Raw genomic sequence first — 26,054 nt, 5'->3', positions numbered from 1 at the left:
AGGCTAAAATTTATGAAAATGAATTAGTTTGTAAAATGTTTTGTCTCGATGTTACAATCAATAAGTATTAACTCTGAATGTACAGTTATAATTATTTTTTTAGAAACATTTGAAATTATGAACAACTGGCACACTTAAAATTTCTATTATTAATTATACAATACTGTACTGGTTACTTTGTTTATTTCTGGATTCATTCATGAAATAATAATCGAAAGTAATAATGTAAAAAAGACTAGTAGAAATTCATTTGTTAAGAAAAATTGTAACCCCTTTGGAATATGGTTATTTACGCAGATTGCGAGAGTTGTAAGCATGCCTCTGATGTGATCAGACGTATTTTTGTATTTTGTGTGAACAATGTAATTTCGGCTTTATTAATGTGAAAAATCAAAAGACTGTATGATATACTAAAATGTGAGAAAATATATTAATGTAAAAACAAAAATTTTGTAACAACAATCTTCAAAGTTATTTAGATCACTCCAAACATGAGGACCTGAAATGTGACATTTTCAGCTTCAAGAATCAGACACTAAGACAAGAAGAACTGGAGCCAACTCTACATGAAGTGCTAAGTAAACTAGAAAGTTTACTGTAATCTTCAGTCTTCTCAAATCTTCATAAAAGACTAATGTGGACAATAGATGGAATTAGGAAGGACGGGTGAGATCACAATGCCTTGCTAGACTACATGGAGATTGCAGAGAAGACACGTGCAAGAGCTTCTGGAAGTTTGGAATGTAGACCAGAGGTACTGGCAGAACTGAAACTGTGTTGGCAGATTGTTAGTCATGCCTAACTTGCTCAGTCAGTATGAGCAATGCTCATGAAAGGCAACATTCTGGGCTCAAGCTTCGGACCAGCAGACAGTTTAATCTGTCAAGGTGTCTCTGAAAAACGCATACACACTACTGCAGAATGAAAGATTCATTGTGGGAAAAGACATTTCGTACCAATATCCATCATATCAGGAGTGTTGTCTGAGAAAAGTGTGCAGGAGTGTTTCTGTTAAATTTGGAAAGCAGGAGAGAGGAAGAGGCAGAACTGAAGCCTAGATGGTGGGTCATGAGTTGTGCCTTGGTAATTTGGTGGGTTTAGAGGATTCCTCTTGAGAGACAAGGTTCTGTGTGAGACCCAGCCACGCAAACTGTTTTAATTTTTCAAGGAGTTCCAAAACAGCAAACACTGCAGAGCAGACTGAAAGATTCATTCTGGATTCATTTCATAATTCATTTTGTTTGAGTAGTAAGCTTGAGCTGCACTTCTTAATATTTGGTTTGAATCATCTATTTAATTATAATATTAATAACACTCAACATATAATAATGACAAGTAATTGAGTTTTCGGAACTATTAAAACAAGCACTATAATTCTCACTAACCATGAGAAAAAGTTTGAATATTTACATTAGTAGTTTTAGATGAACGAGATGTGTTTATGGAGGCACACCCACTACCGTCTGCAACACTGTAGTTTTATTTCCACTGTATGTTGTGTTTACAACAATAAACCCCAATGCTCATATGACACAATATCATTTCTCCAGTATATCATTTGGCTCCTGGCCTGGTGAAAAACTTTATTTGGCACCATTCTGACAGTTTCATATGTATAATATGAACTTAATTCCACACAGTCATTCATCCGCAAACTAAAACATTAGTAACACCATGAAAGGGATCATGTCCATTATATTCAAACCCGGTTTTTGATGATATTTAATGGCTAATGAAAGGTCTATACTGTTTCAACTTGGAATCAATTAGAATTTGCAACTCCAAAGACACAAATGAATTTAAACAAGAAAGTGGCTCTACTCTTTTTCCAGCCCAACAACTCAATTAATGTTGCAATAGAGAAAAGGAAATGAACTGAACATGAAAGGCTTTGATGTTTCCTGGCTGGTCTAACATAAATAAGGTGTTGCTGGAGGCTCAGTTGATATACGTTACTGAGTGTTTCCTATGAAAAGCCATTTAGTTCTTCACTGAAACATCAAGAATATTAAGAAAAATTTAATTTAATAGAAATCTGAATAGAGTAGTAACTTTCCCATTATGCCTAAAATGAAATCAAATTACAATTAGATATTATTCTCTCTCTCTCTCTCTCTTTCTTTCTGTGTTTGTGTGTGCGCGCGCGTTTTTTTTTTTTTTATGAAACAAATTATCGATTGTGGCTAAACAACTAAAAATGTTGTCACACCATGAGGAGTAAATATAAAAAGTGAGCATCCGTCCATCCATCCTTCCCTCCCTCCCTCCCTCCCACACTCACTCCCACGTTACCAGTGTTGACCCACACAATCACTCCAGCTCACATGCTGTAACACAATGGAGAAATGGTGGAAGTTGCTATACCTGGGATTAAAACATGAAGAACAAAGGAGATAAATAGCAGCACAGCAAAATGAGACTGGCTGGCTGTTAACAAAAAACATGGGGGGCCAATCACCCAGTTAGGACATTAAGAACATCCCCCTAAAATCTTAGGAAACAAGTTGAACATATCACAAAACTTTAAAACTCTAATCATATTTGCTGAATTTCTCTTATGTAACAGTTCTGTCACTAAATGTAACTGGGTTTTTGTTTTGATGCTAGTCAATTGTCAGGATGAGCATTACTGCAAAGTGCATTTGATTCTAAAGCATTATGTCAGGGTGAAAATACTAAATTAATTACTTTTCTCTCTTAACAACATGTGGGCAGGGTGGGTTCTTCCTTGGCTCGGGTATGAGGTAGAATGAAACAGCATTTTTACATAAGATAACTTTTATTGAAGATTTGTACAACTGTTTCCTTACTCGATGTTCTGGCTCGGAGAACGGCAGCTGTGTCGTTTGCGAAGCCTTCTGCTGCAGCAGCGGCGGCGTCTGATTACGCTTGGCAGTGTGTATCTCGTGTCGCCCAGTTGACTGGAGACGCGCAATGCGAGGTGGCCCGTTTAATCATTGCGAGCAAAGTCATGCATCGGATGGTGATACCTTGGATGTGGCGTCCCAGTGTTTCTCTTCTCTCAGCGGCCGCCTGTGTTGTGCGTCGGCCAACAGAGCGGCGCGGCGGGGGAAGGCCAGTGTCCCAGACTCAAACAACGGACTCCCGCTTGCCAGTCTTCGGCTGTCAGATCTTCATCCCAGCTCACAGGTGACTGCTGATGTGAGGCCGTCTCCTTCCCGTCCTCATCAGTCACTCGGGTATGTAAAAATCCGTCTTCAAATACCTTTAACTTCTGTCTTCTGGCGCCGAGGCTGCTGCTTGCTATTCCATTACAGCGGCGGACTTGGTGCGTCTGTGCATGATGTAGTCTCTTCTTGCATGACGGTCTTCAGCACCGAAACTGACTGAAAACTACTGCTACTCTTCTTCACTTCTTCGTCTCGCATATTTATTCACTTCAGTTCACTGGAGGTGAATGACTTCACGGTCATTGCCTCTTCTGTCACGTTGAAAAGCTTCTCGAAGAATCTTCTTAATGTCGGTCATTGGCTCTTGGAATGTAGGCAAGGGCCTTTGCTCACATGTGACAACTGAGAACACGTGAGCCGGTCGGTCGACGCCCTGACAGCTGAATCGACAACGTCCGCTTATGTGAGGAGGGCGATGGCTCTCCTGAACTTGCTGACTTCACGGTCATTGTATCTTCTGGTCTGCCCGCTGTTTGCCAGTATGTAACTCTCTAAACTAAACCAAGTTTTTCATTTATTTTCTAATTTCTACTTCACTTTGATTTCACTAATTTATTTACTTAAGTACCACTCAACATTCCTCCACTCTTCACACGGCAAAAGCACTAACACAAGCAATGAAAACTCTCGACTTAGAAGATTACACAAGCTTCAAATTAAGTATGTTGAAAATACTTTATCACTTTACTAAAGCACTGTACACTCATGAATCACATAGTTCACACATAACTGGTTACAATAAGTGTAACAAATCTTGCTGACAATGAATAAACAAGAATAGATTTTTCACTTAGAAAATTACATAGCAACACCTGTTTACCCTATATTAATGCAAGAATATCTATTCTACAGTTTTGTTTATTTTAATATGAGACTGTTTAGTAAAGACTGAAGTACAATAAACAAAATTAATACATTAATGCTCAAAAGTAATCACTGAAGTACACCAGTTAAGATTGTGGTATCCAGTTAACAGGAATTTGATGAAGTGTCATATTATGATTTGGCTTAAATAAAAGAAAACTGTACAAAGCAGAAACACCAACACAAAGGTTCCAGATATACCCGTTCCTAGCATTATAATTTTAGTTTTGTGTTCACTTTTTAATTTTAAGACATGTTGCATCATACCATTGGCATCAATTTTGCCTTGCTGCGAGTTTATGAACATATCTAATGACTTCAGAAGGTAACTGTCAAGGGAGTCATTGAGGTAGGATAGGTTTTATGTAGGAAATGCTTGCATGACGTTTTCTGAAAAAAGCAAACAACATGGTTATTATGAACCTACCAACCTAGTAAAAACAAAAACAAAGAAAAGAAGGAATACATCGTTAACTACAAGATCAACATGTTTCTACAATCACCTTTTTTTCTTAAAAATAAACCATTATCATGTATCAATTATTTACATTTGTACACTATCCACAGTCTACTATGATTCAACTAGGACATTCGCACTCTTGGTCGAAGATTATATGGTGCCATGTCTGTATGTTGTGCTGGCGTGGCCACTCTTTTTTCTTTTCGGGTACTTCCTCCACCCTTTGGAAAAGCAGACACTATTGTTGAAGGAATTACATCTGGAGCGCCCTTAAAAGGTTTTAAATGACTTGCATGCACAATGGTAATTCGGGTGGGCAGTTGCAGTTTAACGTTGACTGGTGACGTGATCTCAATAATTTGATAAGGACCTCTGAAGTTTGTTACAAATTTCTTCATTTTTCCTTTCACAATGTATGGGGTTGACAGCATCACCCACTGACCGATTCTGTAATTTGGATATTTAGCTTGGGCATTACCTAATCTTTCCTGTCGTTCCAAAGCCTTTGTATTAGATTTTTGAACCATTTTCCATACATCCTTCATCACTCGACAGAAATCTTTTACTGTTTCTCCGACTTTTCCGTTATTGGTAAATACGTATCCCAATTAGAATGTTGTTCGTTAATATAATAACTAAGCATCTTGCCAATTGTCCGATGAACTCTTTCTGTGCATCCGTTGCACTGAGGGTGTAACGGAGTTGTGCGTAATTTACGTATTTTTAGTAAGTGGCATAGCTGTTTCATTAATTCAGACATAAAATTAGATCCCTGATCTGTGATAATAGCTTCAGGTACGCCAAATTTAAGTATCCAGTTGTTAACTAAAGCTTGGGCAACTGTATTTGCTTGCTGATCTGGGATACTCACCATAGCTAGATAGCGCGAATGGCTCTGAGCACTATGGGACTTAACATCTATGGTCATCAGTCCCCTAGAACTTAGAACTACTTAAACCTAACTAACCTAAGGACATCACACAACACCCAGTCATCACGAGGCAGAGAAAATCCCTGACCCCGCCGGGAATCGAACCCGGGAACCCAGGCACGCGAAGCGAGAACGCTACCGCGCGACCACGAGCTGCGGACTAGATAGCGTGAAAAGTGATCTATAATTGTAAGAACATACTTATTACCTGCAGGTGTTTTATGAAATGGCCCGTAGAGATCAATTCCACAGATTTGAAATGGACATGAAGCCTCGGGGAGCCTCTGTAAGGGTATTCTTAAACGAGAAAGTTCAGCTCGTTGTGTGCACGCAATGCAATTATGAACGTACTGTGCAACATCCTGCTTTCTGGTTTGCCACCAAAATCGCTCTGCTACGCGTCTTTCGGTTGTCCGCTGTCCACTGTGTCCTGCTAGGATATGATCGTGGGCCTCTGCCATTATTTCTTGTCTAGGTGTTGGGGAACAACAATTCGCGGCCCAAGTTTTGTTTTACGGCATAATACACCATCTTCAAAGCAAAATTGTTTTTGAGTTGCATATTTTTTGCATTCTGTATCCTCATCTTGTGCCTTTCTCCAGTCCTCATTATCTCTGCCCGTTGCTTCCAAAAGTGCTATTTTCCGACTTACGCCATCTGCATTCGTGTGTTTTTTGCCTGGTTTATGGATAACTTCGAAATCCATTTCGGAAAGACATAGGGCCCAACGGGTAAGACGACTAGATGGATCCTTTAACCCAAGCAACCATTTTACAGCTGCGTGGTCTGTAATAACCTTGAATTTCCTACCATACAAGTAGCATTTAAAGTATTTGATGCCATAAATAACACTTAACAATTCTTTCTCCATTGTGGAATAATTTCTTTCTGCCGTTGTTAGTTGTCTCGAAGTGTAGGCTATGGGGTGTTCCGTGCCATTAATATTCTGATTCAAAACAACTCCTACTGAATGACAACTTGGGTCACAGGATAAAATATATTCTTTATTATAATCTGGGTAGGCTAATACTGGACTGTGTGTTAACTTATCTTTAAGGGTTTGAAATGCTGATTCACAACCTTCAGACCAATGAAATTTTGCATCCTTTTTCAATAATTGGGTTAAGGGTCGGGCAATTTCAGCAAAATTTTGAACATATTTTCGGTAATACGATGCGAGACCAATGAAACTTTGTTCTTCCTTAACGCGTTGTGGTGTTGGGAAGTCCTTAACTGCCGAAATTAATCGAGGATCTGTTTTAATTCCTTTTTCACTAATGACATGCCCTAGGTATGTAACCTCTGTCAATGCAAAACTACATTTTTCCATGTTTAATGTTAATTTAGCTTTCCTAAGTCTCTGAAAAATGTTACGCAGACGCACAGTATGTTTATTAATGTCTTTGGAGAATACAATAATATCGTCTAGATATACACAACATTGCTGAGTTTTGAGTCCTCACAATACTCCATCGAGTAGTCTTTGAAAAGTTGCTGGTGCATTTTTCAAACCGAAAGGCATTCTTTTAAATTGCCAGTGGCCTCCAGGGGTAGAAAATGCTGTTTTATGCCTATCTTCAGGTGCAACTTCCAATTGATATCCGCTACGTAAATCGATTGTTGAAAAGTATTTACTGTTACCCAAACTGTCAATGATATCTGTAATGTTTGGAACAGAATAAACATCTGAGATAGTTTGTTTGTTAAGGTGCCTGTAGTCACAACAGAATCTATAGTGTTTTGTACCGTCGGGAGACTTCTTTGGGATAATTACAATATTTGAATTATAAGGCGAATCAGAATATTCTACAATCCCGTCTTTTAGATGCTGTTCTAAAAATTCATCCAGTACTGGCTGTAAGTGATGAGGAACTCTATAAGGCTTCCTATAAACTGGGGGGCTATTTCCTGTTGGGATCCTATGCTGTGTGATATCTGTTGCTGGCAGTGGACCTTCTGCATTAAATAAATCTTGGAACTCAACTAAAACTGCTTCTATCGTGTCTCTATCGTTTCCTTTCGAATGCTCAATCTTCTGGCGTAATGCGGTTTTATAGGTGTCTGGTTTCTGACCATCAGTAATATCTGACCAAATGAAATCCTCTTCTTCAAAAGTACTGACTGCAGCTACTAATATTCCCTTATGCAACTCTTTGTCCTCCACTCCGAAATTGTCAATATGTACCGGTACTTTTCTTTCTCCCTCAAAGTCTTGAACCTGTACAACACTTCTACGTACAAAACCATGTGATACATCTAATTCCTCATTTTCCTCTAATGGCTCTATTAGACACACTGTATTGTAGGTACCTCGGGGTCAACGGTCATCCAGAAAAGTTTTCCTGAGCCAAATGCTATCTTATCCCACGAATCAACCTTCAAGGACGTTGCACGCAGTGTAGTTGATTTCGCCTTCCGGTTGGGGAAATCTTGCGGCAGCGGGCCCTTTGCAGCGGTGTCACCTAGCTGAAACACAATTCCGCTAAGTTCTACAGTTTGCTGTCTGAGGTCGATTTTAGCGTGATATTTATTCAGGAAATCCAGCCCTAGGATCGCGTCGTACCCATCAGTTACCTTTGTTACCACTTCTACATCTTCTAGAAATTGTACACCGTGAATACAGAAAATCAATGACGTACATCCTAATGACTTCACTCTACCTCCTCCTACTCCACTCAATCTATACCTTGGAGGGTCATATTTCTTTTCTCCAATACATTCATTACTCACTATTGATACGTTTGTGCCTGTATCCACCAGTATCCTTGCCTCTTTATCCTGTATGGTAGCAGATAACCAGCATTCCGCCTTCACATTCGCCTTAATGGCATGAAATTTTATTGGGAACGCCTGGCGGCGGCTCCGACATTCCAGTTTGAGTTTAACTCATTTCTATTTCCAGAAACTTTCTTAGACCTGCATTCCTTGAATGTGTGACCTATTCTTTGACAATTAGCGCATTGAGGTTGTCTGCAGTTTTTTGCTATGTGTCCCTGTCGATATGTCTATTTCTTCGAAAGCCATCGCCACTGATACAGCTTCTGCTAAATTTTTAGTAAACGCTGCCCTGACACGACGGGACGTTTCAAGAGGTAACCCATGTAAAAATGTATCCAGAGCTCTGTCTTCTGCGTCTTGTAAAATAACTTTATTTGCTTCATCACTAGTTGTCAACCGATAGGTGTTAATATTAACTTTTCTAATACTATCTACAAAGCTTTCTAACAACTCGTTTTGGCTCTGAGTGATAGTGTTTAACTGTTCCCTATAAAATCTACAGCTGTTCTGTTTCTGAAAACGTTTAAGCAATCCTTTCTTCAATTCCTCAAATGTTGGAGCATTCCGTAATTCTTCATGGTATAATATGTGTGCTTTAGCCTCTCCTAGCAATCTTAACTTTGTCATTTGTAAGAGCTGTTCATCTGACCATGATCCTAACTTTTCAGCTGCTACTAAATCATCAAAAAAGGCTGTTATGTCCTCACCAGGTTTACCTGAAAAAGGAGTTACTAAGGCTGCTGCCGAGGAATCTAGGGTGGGAGGGATTGAACTGGTTTGCCTAATCTCACTCAACTGTTTAAATAATGCATTATTATCATTTTTAAGCTGTGCTATTTGATTAACTAAGCTCTGAATAGCTTCCTCAGTAGAAACTGCTTGTGGTGCTGACTCTGACTTTGTACAATTTCGTGTCATTTTACACACTCTTAGTTACACAATCTTACTACACTGAATGAAAAAGATGTTTAAATATTTTCGACAAACTCTAAAAATTATGAGAGAGAATACACTTCTACATAAAGAAAATATTACGACTGCTCTGCAAACATCTATCCTTTCACACATTAAACAATACTAACTGTGGACCTTTAGTGACTGTCATTCACACCTCATATTGAGCCAAGGGTGTTTTCTCTGACACCAAATGTAACAGTTCTGTCACTAAATGTAACTGGGTTTTCTCTTTTGATGCTAGTCAATTGTCAGGATGAGCATTACTGCAAAGTGCATTTGATTCTAAAGCATTATGTCAGGGTGAAAATACTAAATTAATTACTTTTCTCTCTTAACAACATGTGGGCAGGGTGGGTTCTTCCTTGGCTCGGGTATGAGGTGGAATGAAACAGCATTTTTACATAGGATAACTTTTATTGAAGATTTGTACAACTGTTTCCTTACTCGATGTTCTGGCTCGGAGAACGGCAGCTGTGTCGTTTGCGAAGCCTTCTGCTGCGGCAGCGGCGGCGTCTGATTACGCATGGCAGTGTGTATCTCGTGTCGCCGTCTCGCCCAGTTGACTGAGACGCGCAACGCAAGGTGGCCCGTTTAATTATTGCGAGCAAAGTCGTGCATCGGACGGTGATACCTTGGAAGCGGCGTCCCAGTGTTTCTCTTCTCTAAGCGGCCGCCTGTGTTGTGAGTCGGCCGGCGGAGCGGCGCGGCGGGGGAAGGCCAGTGTCCCAGACTCGAACAATGGACTCCCACTTGCCAGTCTTCGGCTGTCAGATCTTCATCCCAGCTCACAGGTGACTGCTGATGTGAGGCCGTCTCCTTCCCGTCCTCACCAGTCACCCAGGTATGTAAAAATCCGTCTTCAAATACCTTTAACTTCTGTCTTCTGGCGCCGAGGCTGCTGCTTGCTATTCCATTACAGCGGCAGACTTGGTGCATCTGTGCATGATGTAGTCTCTTCTTGCATGACGGTCTTCAGCACCGAAACTGACTGAAAACTACTGCTACTCTTCTTCACTTCTTCGTCTCGGATATTTATTCACTTCAGTTCACTGGAGGTGAGCGACTTCACGGTCATTGCCTCTTCTGTCACGTTGAAAAGCTTCTCGAAGAATCTTCTTAACGTCAGTCATTGGCTCTTGGAATGTAGGCGAGGGCCTTTGATCACACGTGACAACTGAGAACACGTGAGCCAGTCGGTCGATGCCCTGACGGCTGAATCGACAACGTCCGCTTATGTGGGGAGGGCGATGGCTCTCCTGAACTTGCTGACTTCACGGTCATTGTCTCTTCTGGTCTGCCCGCTGTTTGCCAGTATGTAACTCTCTAAACTAAACCAAGTGTTTCATTTATTTTCTAATTTCTACTTCACTTTGATTTCACTAATTTATTTACTTAAGTACCACTCAACACTTAATACAGAGAGCACATCTGTTGGCAAACCTGCCACTCTCCTCTGCCACATGGTTTAATAAAATGCGGTGCACAGTGATCTGTACTCCACAAGCCCAACACACTGGAAGTCACCTTGCTGGTGCAAGAAACCATATGTCATAGGGCTGTGGCCTATGCGAAGACAAGTGGGGAGCACCTCATCCCATGTGTGTGGTTGGAAGGAGCTGTGCCTCAGCCGGGTTGTAACTTTAATAGAAGCAGATTATTTTCTGTCACTTCCAGCCACTCTTCTTCCCATCAACGCATGGTACTGCACCTCCACAGTGAGGTAATAGTATGCAGGAAGATGGCACACTGAACTAGCTGCCTCCTTAGTTGCTCCATTTACCCTTTTGTACCTCATACACAACACACACAGAAAAAGGGTTTGCATCACCCTGGTTCCAAGAACACCTGAAGATAGATGTTGACAATGGATATTGTATCACAGACACAGTCCCTTCGACAGTTCAGAGATGTCACTAAACCTGTGCAAAGATGTAAACAACTACGCATGAGCAGCGCCTATTAGACGGAGGGGGTATGACAGCCGATCAGTTCCAGTCATTCCGCCAGGAAGGAGATACACGGCTCGTGTTGTCTGTAGTTCAACCATGCCTCGAAGGTCAATACCACGGTTTGATCATGTCCGCATTGTTACTTTGTGCCAGGAAGGGCTCTCAACAAAGGAAGTGTCCAGGTGTCTTGGAGTGAACCAAAGCGATGTTGTTCGGACATGAAGCAGATGCAGAGATACGTGAACTGTCGATGACATACCTCACTCAGGCCGCCCACGGGCACTACTGCAGTGGATGACCGCTACCTACGGATTATGGCTCAGAGCAACTCTGACAGCAATGCCACCATGTTGAATAATGCTTTTCGTGCAGCTACAGGATGTTGTGTTATGACTCAAACTGTGCGCAATAGGCTGCATGATGCACAACTTCGCTCCCGACTTCCATGGTGAGGTCCATCTTTGCAACCAGCAGCGTGGTACAGATGAGCTCAACATTTCAAATGGACCACTCAGGACTGGCATCACTTTCTCTTCACTGATGATTGTCGCATATGCCTTCAACCAGACAATCGTCGGAGACATGTTTGGAGGCAACCCGGCAGGCTGAACGGCATCCTCCGACCGATAGTACAACCATATTGACAGTATATTGGCAAGGCATTTGTCTTCATGGACAACAATTCACACCCCCATCATGCGCATCTTGTGAATGACTTCCTTCAGGATAATGACATCGCTCGACTTGAGTGGACAGCATGTTCTCCAGACATGAACCCTATTGAACATGCCTGGGATGGATTGAAAAGGGCTGTTTATGGACGATGTGAACCTCCAACCGCTCTGAGGGATCTACACCGAATCACAGTTGAGGAGTGGGGCAATCTGGACCAATAGTGCCTTGATGAACTTGTGGATAGAATGCCATGACAAATACATGCATGCTCAATGCAAAGGGATGTGCTACTGGGTATTAGAGGTACCGGTGTGTACAGCAATCAGGACCACCACCTCTGAAGGTCTCGCTGTATGGTGGTACAACATGCAATAAGTGGTTTTCATGAGCAATAAAAGGGATGGAAATGATGTTTATGTTCATCTCTATTCCAATTTTCTGTACAGGTTCCGAAACTCTCGGAACTGAGGTGATGCAAAACTTTTTTTGATGTGTGCATGTGCCCTGGCACCCAGCAGAAAGATGCCTCATTCCCCAATCTTTATTAGAGGAGAAGAACATCCTTGATACTCTGGACTACTTTATCAGCTGGATACCAATGTTGCAGTAAAGGACACTCTGGCAGTCAGAACACACAAGGAATTTAGCAGGCACAGCACACCTCAGCTCCAGTACACTCAATAAAATATCACAAAACATTGTACTAAAAACATAAGCAGGAGTGTAATCGCTCCTGTACTGCACTAAATCTAAAATTACTGCTGGCCTCTAGAGTAACCAGGGTGGGAGTAGGTTAAAACCCCGGATTTGAGCCTGTAGTGCCCCACACCGAAGGACTCCAGCATACATTTTGCAAGGATCCCAAACGGCCTCGTTGCCTGTGGATGATTGGTAAAGAGGCATTCTATAGTTGGACAAATAATGGTATGATGCTCTCGGGAAGTGGGAGTGGTGAAGAGTGTACATACCTGGTGGACTACAAGGAGTTGTCACTGGGTGGTAGTTGGTGATTCACAAGCCTCAGCAAAGAGACTGGGTGTGGGGCTGTTCCTGTAAGTGCTCGTGGCTAAACTGATCCCCTCAATTTGTATAGTATACAACTTTTCAAGATGTTAAATGCCTTTTGTGACCTTGACTAGGTCCATTAGGTGTGGTAATCATGACAGTTTTGAATTAAAAATTAGGCACTGAACCCTCACAGAGTCTTTCAAATGGAGGATAGTGCCCCACATAAGTAACTCAAGTAAAGCAAAAGCATGATAAGTATGATTAAAATGAAACACACACACACACACACACACACACACACACACACACTCTTCTCTGGTTACAATGTAAAACCAGTCTTTGCAGCCTCTGCTTACAACCTCTTCACTGTAAGTTGCAATAGATGACTTCTTGTTCCAGTACTGGAGGAAGAGCAGACCACCACAAAATCGTCAAATAAGGAGCATCAGACAGGATTCCTTACTATGGACATTATACTGTGAACGGCTATGGCAAGCCTCTCCTTAGATTTGGATGACTGTGATGGCTTCTCTGTATGAGTTTCAGGTAATGATAATGATTGCAAAGCCCTGCGACCAGCAGCTGTGGCTCCTCCAGCCACTGGCTGGTGACTGCTTGTAGACAGGCAAAAGCCTTGGAAGGAATTCTCCCGAGGGACCCTGTCCTGTCAAAAGACATGGAGGTGTAATGGGTGGGAGCAGTGTCACCAAAGGGGGTGACGTCATCATAGGTGTAGCATATGGCACTGTTACACATGCTGGGTGCAACTGCTCATACTACTTCTTGGTCACTTGATAAGTTAGTTTGTCCTGAGTCTTATATTCCTTTATTTTCTTCTCTTTATGAAAAATGGTACAATCTGTGCTTTTTGTATTTAACACAGATGGAGGGAGGGGCACAAGGAGTGTTTGCATGCAATATCTACAGATGGGGCTAACGTTGCAAAACCGAAGGCATGTGCCTAAATTTAAAATACATGAAGCACTGCATGGAAAAACAAACAAACAAACAAACAAACAAACACAAACACACACACACACACACACACACACACACACACACACACACACACACACACACACACACTTTCACATCACATTGGTACACCATCACCTTGACCTTTTCAGGCAAAGAAACGTCCTCAAAGGCCAAGATGAAGGCAATGTTAGCAACCCTTTTGTCCTTTGGTTCCCTATGGACATAACGAACGAAGTTGCTCCAAGTGTTTGTAGCTCGCTATCTGATTGCTAGAGCAGGTCTTGGTGTAAAATGATGCCCTGAACCATAGTTAGACCATTATGGGGAGCGACAGTCACTAGTAAGTCACCCACTTTGTTACAAGCGAGCAGTGCCCATGACTGTGCAGGGGATGCTGTTTTGATCACAACTCATCCACTTTTTATTTTGGAGATGGCTTCCACTTCCCCAAACTCGTCTTCTATGTTCTGCACAAAGAATGACTGCTTTGTGGCCAAGAAGGAATCCCTGCAAGTCCTCATGCAAACCAAATATTGCACAGTATTTCTCTACTTGCCGCTTAGCCCTATGTTCCTCCCATGGCATAGCCAGGGAGGGGAACATTCTAGGATAATATCTTTCCACATTGTACAAGGACTTTCTTTCCATTGAGATTGCTGGAGCCCTATGGCCACCAGCAGGAGATAACTTCATCTGCTTCATTTGTGGCTCATCTGCCATGGTGCCACCCACTCTCAACATGGGCTCTCCCCATGGGCGCCAACCACTCTTAGCAATGGCTACCTGGCCAGCAATCCGTTACTCAGAATCCCCTTGCCCCAGTCACAATGGGCACATACTCCTTGGCATACACGGTAAGTTTTCGGCTCAGGCATTAACAGTGCGATCCCTGCGTGGCCAGTGGGATATTACCATGCAAATGCTTGGCGACCCTCTTCAAAGAGCAGGTATTAAACGTAATTGCATACGTGGAAGATCATCAGTAACCTACTAAAAAAAATTATTAACAGATTTTGATCAAGTCCACAGCAATTTCACTGTTTAGTGCATAAGAAAAACTATGGCTATTCAAGGGAGGACAAGATACACTTGTTAAAATAACTGTCATTTGTACGTTTCAAGAATGTTCGAAACAATTTACAGGATGTGCATGATACTGACCTAGTACATTATGCACATCAAATTGTGCGCAACATAGGTTATAGTGATTTCAAGGGAAGCAGTGGATCGTTACATAACTTTAAACACTGCTACAGAACTAGAAGATGTAATATAACAAAATTTCAAACTTTTTGTCAACCTGACAATGCTCAACAAACTGCAGAGTCAGCCAGAAAGTTTGTGGATCAGATAAACAAACTTATCCAAGCATTCAGAACGGAATTTGTTCTCAACTTCGACGATCAAGATTTGAAGAGGAAGTGCTTATGAATACGAAAGGAACCCTGGAAATTAAAGGGACCAAGAGTGCTTTATCAAGATCGTGCAACATCAATGTCATATACAATTATGTCGATTGTTAATCTGGATGGTAAATTGGCTGGTGAGTTATTTATTGTGCTGCAAGGAGTTGGAAATGCTTTGCCCCCTATGATTCTTTACCACATGTGTGATCTTGCAAGAGCAGTAGGGAATATTTACATCAGAGCAAGCTCGAGGGGGAAAATTAGCCCAAGAGAACTACAAATATGGCATGTGCACTGCTTTTGGCCAATAGCTGATCAAAATTACCATATTTACTCGAATCTAAGCCGCACTCGAATCTAAGCCGCACCTGAAAAATGAGACTCGAAATCAAGGAAAAAAAATTTTCCCAAATCTAAGCCGCACCTGAAATTAGAGACTCAAAATTCAACGGGAGAGAAAAGTTTTAGGCCGCACCTCCAAATCGAAACAAAGTTGGTCCATTATAATATGAGACACAATTTAGGTCGAATGAATGACAATACAGCTACAGTAGTTTGGTTCGAGTCGTAAGCTTAGCAGTTAAGCTTTCCCAGGTAGCCAATGCGTCAGGCGCTCCGTCCGTATTTATACGGGTACCCTTTCTTTTTCACGTGCTTCGTCTAATTTGAATAGATTGCTTATTTTTCTTTGATCTGATAAGTGCCGTTCTCTTTGTTATAGGTGTTTACGTCACTCTAAGCTGAAAATGCAGTACTGTACTGTCATGCGTTGTTTGTCGCATTCTGATAATGATTGTTTACGGCCTGTCGCTGCTCGCGACATGGCTTTGTTATGTGCATGCTACCGCCGTTTACAATAAAAGAGAGAGAGAGAGAGAGAGAGAGAGAGAGAGAGAGAGAGAGAGGACGCGTCTCATTAGCGAAACAATGGCAACAGACTGCTATTTGTTGGACTGAGTATGATAGAACATTACATTCTTTAGTACATTACATTCTGCACAGAAATTATAGTCATCTTAGATCAAAAATCTAGTCAATTGCCGTGCTTCATTTCTGACAGTATCACTATTAGGCATAAGAATAATATGAATATAAACATGACATGACATGTGTATTCTTCCGCGTTTGCTGTTGTCTCACTCTAGTTTCGCAGTTTATTAGGCAGACAGGATTTAAATGAGATAGCAGCAAACACGAAAGAATACATGGCAAAATGTTTATATTCCTGTTACTCTTATGGTGAAGAGAATACTGCATGTGATTCACAATTCATAAAACTCCCTATTAGCAACCATCTCTTCTCACAGGTAGGAAACAATTCAGAACGTAGAGTTTCCCATATTGACAAACAAACATACCAAACAGTCTTGCCAGTCGGATTTTCGTAGTACATTGAAATACTGCTACATTGGACGATGAATAATACGAATTTTGTATTTACTTCGATGGATAATGTATGAAAATGCAGTGGTCAAAACTTGGGGCGGAGAAAAAAAGCTTGTCTTCCACCTTTTTTAAAATTTTTTTACTGACGCAGAGGTTTTGGCGCCAGTAATTACCTTTGTGCCTGCAAAGCATGCCTGTGTAGCGCTACATATATTCGACGGCAGAAGTTAGCTGTGGCGGCACCTACCAACATTTTACAGAACTTCCGTTTACTTTGCACTCGATTCTAAGCCGCAGGCGGTTTTTTGCATTACAAAAACCGGAAAAAAAAGTGCGGCTTAGATTCGAGTAAATACGGTACTTGTCTGCCTATTACTTTTCTGACAATTCCTTGTCTGCGTATAAAAATCATACTCCTTTAGAGCAAACTATCCTTCCTGAAAAGAGTGTGTCGCTGCAATTTATACCATCTGGAACCACTGGACAAATTTGGCCCCTCTGGATGTTTGTATTTTCCATGTCTACAAAACATAGTATTGCACTATCTGCAACTATGCCGTAAAGGACAGCCAGTTTCACAATAAGCTCCATGACAGATTGCTCCGCATTCGGTTGTGGTGACATCACATTCCTTCAGTTCTCATCACCCCTTTACATCAATATGATCCTATAGGCATTCTTTAAAAGTGGATACCTAACTAGCAGAACGTCTTTCATGGTTTGTAATTGCCAAGGAGTTCCCCTTCAATCTTGATGGTACGAACCTTTGTGATCACTGTGGCATGCCCTTTTTGATTTGTTGTTCATGGTGCAAGTTGCTGGTTTGTTATGTACATTTCTTGAATGTCGATGATCATTTTTTGTGAACTGTAATACACAGATCCCATAGGAATGAAGTATTACATGGGCAGACCCATGCCAATTAATTTTGTGAAATGTAATTATTATTTCATAAATAATGTTCCAAAGATATAGCGGCAGTCAGCCTGTGACTGATTGTGATCGACTGTATGAAGAGTGTTCCTGCTCAGATATCTCTCTCTCTCTCTCTCTCTCTCTCTCTCTCTCACACACACACACACACACACACACACACACACACTGTTTCTTGTCTGTTATCCTTTGTACTGATAGGATGCACAATAGCTGTATTCCTTGCATATCAGTAAATAATCTTTCTTTTGCGAAGACAAATCTGATGTAAGTTTCATGTATTAGCTTTAAAACCATTTGCAATTATATTAATGTAAACTAGTTCAGTCTCATTAGTTCTCAGTTTAACAGTTCTCCTAGATACATAAAATGTCTTAATGTTTTACTGTTACAGCCAACAACAAATATGAGCTTAGCAGATTGTGGGGTGGAGATGCAAAGGCCGAATACAATTAGTATTCTGCTATTTATTCATTTGCAACTTGCTGCAGTGTCCCTGAAATTAACTGCTGATAATCATGAAGCATTTTGCAAACTTGAATGCAAGTGCAGAACCTTAAATGAGTTGGCCAAAGCCTCCAAGTTATGATTCCATTTCACCCATAAATAACAGATTCCAGCCCCGCAAAATTAATGGTGGTATTAAAAGACGTAATCTTCTCTAAATTTTACAGCATTTTCTAGAAGTCAATTTGGTCACCAACAGAAAAGCATCCATCATCAACAATTTCTGTCTGTTTCAGTTAGTTTTGACATTTTTTCTTTCAGTCATTAATTTCAATTTCTACTTAAAAGCAAATTTTAGTAATCTTGCATTAGAGGTTGATCACTGCATATCCTAGACACTCATTTTCTGTCACCCTCCTGATGTACATAGTGAATCATTAATAGCTAATATTTTTCCTGTCATAATTGTTACCACAACACTTTGAAATGAGCTTTACTAAAGATTGAACTTGTGACTTTGCGATGAAGTGGTTCCTTGTCAGTCTTGTGGCGAGACGAATGGCCCAGATGACGTCAAGGTCCACCGGCTCTGAAGATGAATCATGAGAGACACCAAAGAGTGTCATGTTGACACTGTTGGACAACTTACATCCTATCTCTGTCCACAGTTGACGCTTGGCTTTTGATTTTTTGGCCTGGGGAGGCTTCAGACCCACAGCCATCGAAGTGGTAATGGCAGTGCTGGGTGGAGGACTAGGAAAGCCACTGGAGGGACAGGGACCTCTGCATCGTCGGCAAACACAGACACTTCTGATTTTCTGGGGGAAGGTACAGGCTTCAAAATAACTGCAGTAATGCAAGTGCATTGGCAAACACAAGTACTAGTGCTGACACTAGCAACCCCCATCTGTATACCAACATCAGCTTTCTGAACAGGCTTTTTAAGAGCTGCCGCAAAGGAGGTAGCAAATGGAGGTGGCTGCATGGGCTTATACATATTTTTGGCCTCATCATATGGGATGTGCTTCATAGTTTTAATCTCTTGTAGCTTCTGTTCTTCAAGATAAAAGCTGCAGTCCCTACTCCAGACAGGATGATTCCCAGAGCACTTCAAACACTTCAAAGGAGATGAACAAATGACTCCATTGTGGGCAGTCTTACCACATTTGCCACAAGTGGCTTCTCTCTTATATCCTAAAGCAGTGTGCCCAAAGGGCTGGCATTTAAAAAAGCACAGTGCGTTTGGGACATAAGGCCGCATACTTAAGTGAAGTAAATCTGCCCTGACATGCCCTGGGAGATTTTACCAGATTTTAATCCACCCTCTTCACGATATTTTGCATACTGACCATACCTTCTTGAGCCCACTCATCTCTCAGTCTTTCTTTGGGAATGTCCACCAGATCCCTGCATGGCACAACACCTTTGCTGTAGTTCAAGGCAGTTTCTACAGGTTTGTCACTTGTTGAGAACTAGAGCTTTAAACCAACAGTGTTCCATTGCACAACCGCTTTACAGATTTTAATGTACCAGCAATGCCCTATAAATGCTTCTGAATGAGCAAAGGGGTAAACATTTTCAGACCCACCCTCTCTTCTCTTAACTATCAAAAACACATTCTGAGCTGCAGCGTGTGTTCTGTTACTAAATACTGAACTATTCTGATAAAATACAGTATCTGGAGGACTTGTCACATGGGGCCCTTTGAGTAATTGGGAGTTGTTACTTACTGGCAGGCCACCCATTCTGCTACAAGGAGAAAATTTCGATGGTTTCCTCTTGGTTTCATGAGCAGCTGGGGAAATAAGGAGTCCACTCACACAGAGCCCCACTTGGTTAGGTAAGCCTCATACAACTGAAGTGAGATGTGACAGATTCCCCATAGATTGCCTGCTAACAACTGTTCCACCTGAACGGCCATGCACCTCACTGGAATGCAGTACATCTTGGGATTAAGGGCTTCCTTTTATAGAGGTTTTTATCATATACCCTGTCAGGCCGAGATCTCCTTTCCCTGTGACATGCAAGTTCCATCGCTGAGCTGTACAGTGGTTGCTGAAGCATGCCCAGAGCTTATAGTGACAGATTACTGGCAGTGCTTACCAGTCCCCATCTTGGGAACCCAGGGTCACCTAGCCCGTACCCAGCAAATGAATGCTGGGCTCCAGAGAGCATTCGTCATTCTAATGCACACTGTTTTGCTGTTGCACTGAAGCATTCACAAAGTTTACAATACTATGAGGCCGAGTATGAGCAGCTGCCTATTTAGAGTGCCAGGTATTCTAAATCATAATTATACATGATTACTGCATCTCCACACTGTTTGCACAATTTGACTCCTCCTGGAGGTTATCTGTGGCTATACATTGATTAAAATACTGTTGGGACTGACATTTTAGTAAGCTCAGTGGTAGGAGCCAACCATGTCTTTTTCTCAGCCTCCACATGATCACAGTGTTGCCTGTTTTGCAGGCAAAGCTTTGTCAGGCAATTCAGATGACATAGGGTGAAGGGGGAAGAGCTAAATATTAAGTGATTTACATTGGTCACATGAGTACATGGTAAGCTGTGTTCTATCCAGCAACAATGTCCTCTCCCCCACCAACATCTGCCAACCACAAAGTTACTTTATGCGAACTATGCTGATGTGCGAGCATTACACTTCCACAACATCAGCTTCCTCAAGTCAATCATGCCTTTCCAAAATAGGCAAAGCACTGTTTATTAGCTAAATACAGCTTTTGCACTAGACTTCACTATTCAGCATTTAGAAACAAGTGATGGTGTCTATGATGTTATGTTATACTGTATTGTTCCTATCAAAACGTTCATTACGTAAGTAGCATGAAGCAATAAATCACATATTGAGGCACAGCTGTAATGAACTTGCGCCGCATATGGGACATGATACTTCTCACTTCCTACAAAACTCAGTTTGTAGCAGTGGACCACCTATTAGCAGTTGCATAGGTAGGTGCATTCCTGCCTCTGAATAGTTTATTCACATTATTCATTCCTTTGAATTGTGCTATGGTCTGTGGTATTCAGATCAATCAATTACGATTTTTTTTTCTCATCTAAAACTACCAATTTCTTTTCCAGATTGATTAAATTATCGCTTATGTGAAAATGTCCTTAATTTGTTAGTTTGTTAAAAAAAAAAAGGCAAAATATGAGAATCAAAAAGCAAAGTAACAATACAAAACCTAAAACTTACCACATGCTCTGCTACATCAAGACGCCTGCGTTCCAGTTCAAGGGCAGTAAGTGCACTTAGCTGGGAGCTTACAATAGCCACTTGCTGCACAAGCCCCCATGAGCGTGCATCACCTCGCTCCAACAGGGCCCCAACAGCTGCACGTTGCAACTCCTCATCTTTGTGCAATCTTCTCAAGAGCTCATTCTTGTTCTGATCCTGGTTTGACAATAAGCTCAGCAGCTGCTCGTTATTTTCCAGTTCCCTGAATTGAAAGTAGTATGTCACTGTTCATAGTGCACAAAATTCTAAAAAAATACATAATCTATGCACACAGAAAATTATACTGCAAGGCAGACACAAATATTGTCATCAAAATTTTTCCTGTTATTAACTAAACCCGTAAAGTTGTCACAAGTGTATAATGAAAACCAATGTAACAAGAGTTTTATATGCAATGCAATATCATACATTCAATCGCACTCGAATTGAGGATGGATGGGTGGGTAGGTGGGGGTGTTGGTGGGGTGGGGGTAGGGTGGGGAGGAGGGAGGGGAAGAGGGGGGGGAAGGGAGGGAGGCAATAAATATGCAACAAAACTGTAAATATTCAGTTTCACTTTATACATAGCTTCCTCTGACATTACTGTCCTTTACAAAAGTGACGATATGAAAGTAACAATTACAATCGTCAAGATTTGTTCAAAATTGTTCAGCAAGCTTTCAGTCTGATTACAGCAACCGCTTCTATGCAAAGACAGTAACATTTCATCAAACAAAGTTCTAACAGAAATACAATGAAAATAATAGAATCTTACCATATAGAGGAGACACTGAGTCACACACAGACACAATAAAAAGACTGCTATATATTCTAGCTTTTAGCCATGAGGCCTTCTTCTAAAGTAGAAAACAGACACAAGCACAACACACACACACAACTATTGTCTCTAGCCACTGTGCCCAGACTGATGTTTTAAACAACTGCTGTTGTGATGGCATTGTGGGCACACAATTAAGGCATATAGATTGGTAATTTGCGGATCTGGGTTCGATTCCTGGTGATACCAACATTCTTTTTTCCATTTTACTTTCTTCCTCACAACATTGAACTATCCACTATAAAATTTAAAAATAACACTTCAATTTATACACACACAATTAATATACTCCTTATAGTTATGATTGCTATCCCTGTATGTCAAAAGGCTATAGGCTAAATAGCGGTAAAACAAGTGAGTACATGAAGCAGTATGAAAGTGTTTTCTGTAGATGATCTGCTAAAGAGGCACTTTTCTAGTAGACGTCTGGAGGAGAAAGTGACATTTACAGAGTTAAGCTGATGTACCTCAAATGTAAATATAACAACAGAGGTGCATGGGATAGGCTTACTAATTTGGCATACGTAACACAGGAAATTTCGAAACACTTGCAAAATATTATGATCAGCTTCTTAACTGCTCAATCAATAAGCTCCAATATTCACTCACGCTTGAAAATTTAGAAGGTTTATCCCATTATCAAAGAAATTGAATTTGTTAAAACCTTACAAAACTAGTCGGGAAGACTCTATTATAGCGGAACATTTTTAGGTCTCTATCAAAAATAAAAAAAAGCTAAAATTAATTATTGAAAAAAATCTGGAAGACAGAAAAACTCCCAGGAGAGTGGAAGGCATGATACATCCACTACACAAGAAAGGCAATAAACAAGATGTTAACAACTTTCTTTGCAGCAAGCTGCATGTAACATATTTTCCAAGACTACAGTAAGCAGAGTGGAAACAATACTGGAGTGTAATTTAAGTGAACATGGAGTTGGTTTTAGGATGGGCAGATATGTTCTGAACAAGTATTTAATATGGAGTCAATCATTTGACACAAATTGCCGAATTCAAAAAGTCAGCAGTTTTCTTTGAACATGCATATTGTGCAAACACAGAGTATGAGGGATTTTTAGCGTGCCATTTTCAAGACTCCATGGTGGGTGAGTGGTCTCGAGCATAGGATGATAATTTGCAGATCCTGGTTCGGTTTCCCCAGATACTGATACTTTTTTCATTTTATTTTATTCCTTGCAATGTTAAACTATTAATTATAAAATTTAAATATAATATTTAGACAGTTCAATTTATAAACATAAATTAATATACTGAATTTAATTATGATTACTAACATTGTAAGTCAAAAGCCTATAGGCCATCACATTGTAACTTAAGTTTAATTGGGTATAATTTCCTTATTTGTATGTTTTTGGTACTATATAGAATGACATACAGATATATTATTTCAAATGAATAAATGGCAAGCACACAACTGAAATTAAGCTATGAGGAACATTAAAATTAAAGAACTTTAAACGAGATAAGTCCTACATGACTGCCAGTAACGTTTATATGTTTAGATAAATCCAGTCTAATTATTAGTTCAATTAATATAATACAATATTTATTTAGTTGTATCTGTATGCCACTGACTCTAGGTCATAGAATCTGTCATAAGATTAGCAGAACTTTTTAAAAGGAAAAGGCCACAATATGAAATTCCGGATTGAAATAACAACAACATATAGAACACAAATTTATTTCAATTACATCCTAACAATGGGCAGAGTTACGGTCAACATGAGGAAGAATTTTCTGAAGGAAAAAGAAGGAAGGATGCAACTTTACTCACTGGCTCAACAATGTGCGAGTTGTCTCAGCTCTGTCTTGCTCATACTCCCTCAACTTCTGTTCATGTTTCCCTTCTTCTTCTAGCAGTGCCTCCATTGCATCTGAAAATTGTTTTTGACAAATGCAGCATAACTATCTACAACAAAGAAGGAATTTTCACTTACTTGCTAGCATTGTAGCATAGCCCTGTTTTTTACTTTTTCACATACTCTTCAAAAACTTAATCATAGGGGTTGGTTCCTATACCCAACCTATAGTGTCAACCTATTACTTGCAGCGTACAGTGCTGTATCCAAGACAGTAACCACAGAACTTTCAGACACTACCGTAGGCAGCCACCAAGTTCTCACACCTGTCTGCATTAGCATGTTTCAAATACGGGCCATTTTTTGTTAATATCTTGTTAAACACCTATTATATCACTATCAGTCAACTTAATTCTTTACAGATCCACTAATGGATCTCAAATGTGGATGATATATCTGTGTTTCTATAAAAAGTGCGCAACATGATATTTGTTCGATTTCTCACAGATGATATTGACGAAAAAATTGTACAAAACGAAACCAGTTATAAAAACATTTTTGGATGTAGTTGCTATTTCTGGCATGGCAGAAAGTGAAGTAAATTATGATTGCTTCTTAAATACATTTAGTTTCAACAGATAGAACCAAGTATTAAAAAAATGTGGCCTCAAAAAATTAATGTATATATTGGATGTCTCTTACCATTAACCACTACATAACTTGCAGATGCAGCATACAGACTGCTCAATTGATATAAAACTTCCTCTTCAGATTTCTGCAGTGTATAGTGTTGGAAACTTGTGCAGACTGTTGGACACATAATTATAACAGTAGATGTGTTCATTTTCACATAAGTGAACGGATCACATTTGTGGCTCTAAGTTTTTTTGTTAGAAACTATACAGTTAATTTCCCAGAATACATCTGATTGTCAGCTGGACAGAAACGGGTCATGAAATTCAATTGCAGACTTTATTGCTTCTTCTGCTGGGAAAGTAATGAGGACAGTCTTTTGGGAAAGCGAGGGAGCCATTCTCGTGGACGTCTGCTAGAAGGGTCAGCCATTAATTCAGATGCATATGCGAAAACAGTAGGCAAACTCAAGAACCATCTGACATGTTTGGTTTGATAAGAATCCAACACGACAAAGCACATTGACACACAAGTCTCAGAACCCAGGAACACATCAATAAATAGGTGTGGTTTTCACCTGTTTGCATCACTTACAGATTCTCTACTTAGGACACACTTTGAAGATAATGAGAACACAATTAAAGTAGTGAAAATATGGATATTAGCACAGCACAAGAGTTTTTACCACCAGAAAATATATGCTGTTCCACAATGCTGGCATAAGGCCATACAATGTGATGGGGCGCAGTAGAAAAATAGTACCTGCAAAAGAAATGTTGAACTGATATTGTCACCAAATTCTAACTCTAAAGAATAAACATTTTCTGAAAAAAAAAAACAACAACTGTGGGAGTTATTTACTGAATGATCCTGATATTATTGGAATTCCTGGCATTTACTGACAACTTTGGAAGTCTGGATTACATAGCAGCTGTGCAGCTATCAAGGAGACACTCCATGATGAACACTGATTCTGTGATTACCATTTGCTGAAAACATCAATTATGACTGGCAGGACGTAATATTTTTTTGATAATCAGTATTTTTGTCAGTAAATTATAGTCTAGTATACTCTGATTAAAATTATTTTGTGAATGACAGATTGCAGGGGCAGGAGTCAGTCTCCAATTAAAATGTCTGCAATGGTGCAGTAGTAGTATCCAGAACAAAATGAGATATCAGTCCGTATATGGTCTCCTCCTCCACTAGACCTCAGCTCCACTGAAAATATGCAGGCAGAGACAAAACGGACCAGATGAGAAAACTGACCAGAACACATGGCAAAAGCTTATAACGACCTTTGGAGCACTTGGGAGGAGAATTGCAGAAAGTTAGGGATTTATTAACCACCACATCCACACACCATTTAGTAGAACACATGTTGGAAGCTTCTGGTTGAGATATTAAAGAAACAACATTCTGTATCTATTGGAGGGCGGAAATTTCCTGTTAACGATTGAGAACTGTTGTGTCGATTTTGTGTATTCAATATATTAAAACAGCAATATACAACAAAATTAATGGCTGCACTTCACAGCCACAGAGCTAAGCAGACATTGTACT

At 40.4% G+C, this 26,054-nt stretch overlaps 1 protein-coding gene across 1 annotated transcript in view; it reads right to left on the bottom strand.

Annotated features, from left to right (window-relative positions):
- Positions 1-26,054, bottom strand: part of LOC124612866 (E3 ubiquitin-protein ligase LRSAM1-like) — a 185,757-nt gene that overhangs the window by 34,972 nt on the left and 124,731 nt on the right. The window contains exons 10-11 of the mRNA XM_047141297.1: positions 23,834-23,933; positions 21,181-21,424 (exon numbers count right to left, since the gene is read on the bottom strand). Of these exons, the coding sequence (XP_046997253.1) occupies positions 21,181-21,424; positions 23,834-23,933 (344 nt within the window). The remainder of the gene's footprint in view (positions 1-21,180; positions 21,425-23,833; positions 23,934-26,054) is intronic.

Source organism: Schistocerca americana, chromosome 4 (genome assembly GCF_021461395.2).
Source record: "Schistocerca americana isolate TAMUIC-IGC-003095 chromosome 4, iqSchAmer2.1, whole genome shotgun sequence".
NCBI classification, from domain to species: domain Eukaryota; kingdom Metazoa; phylum Arthropoda; class Insecta; order Orthoptera; family Acrididae; genus Schistocerca; species Schistocerca americana.
The sequence above is the reverse complement of the archived record's forward strand: the minus strand, read 5'-3'. Positions and strand labels throughout refer to the sequence as shown.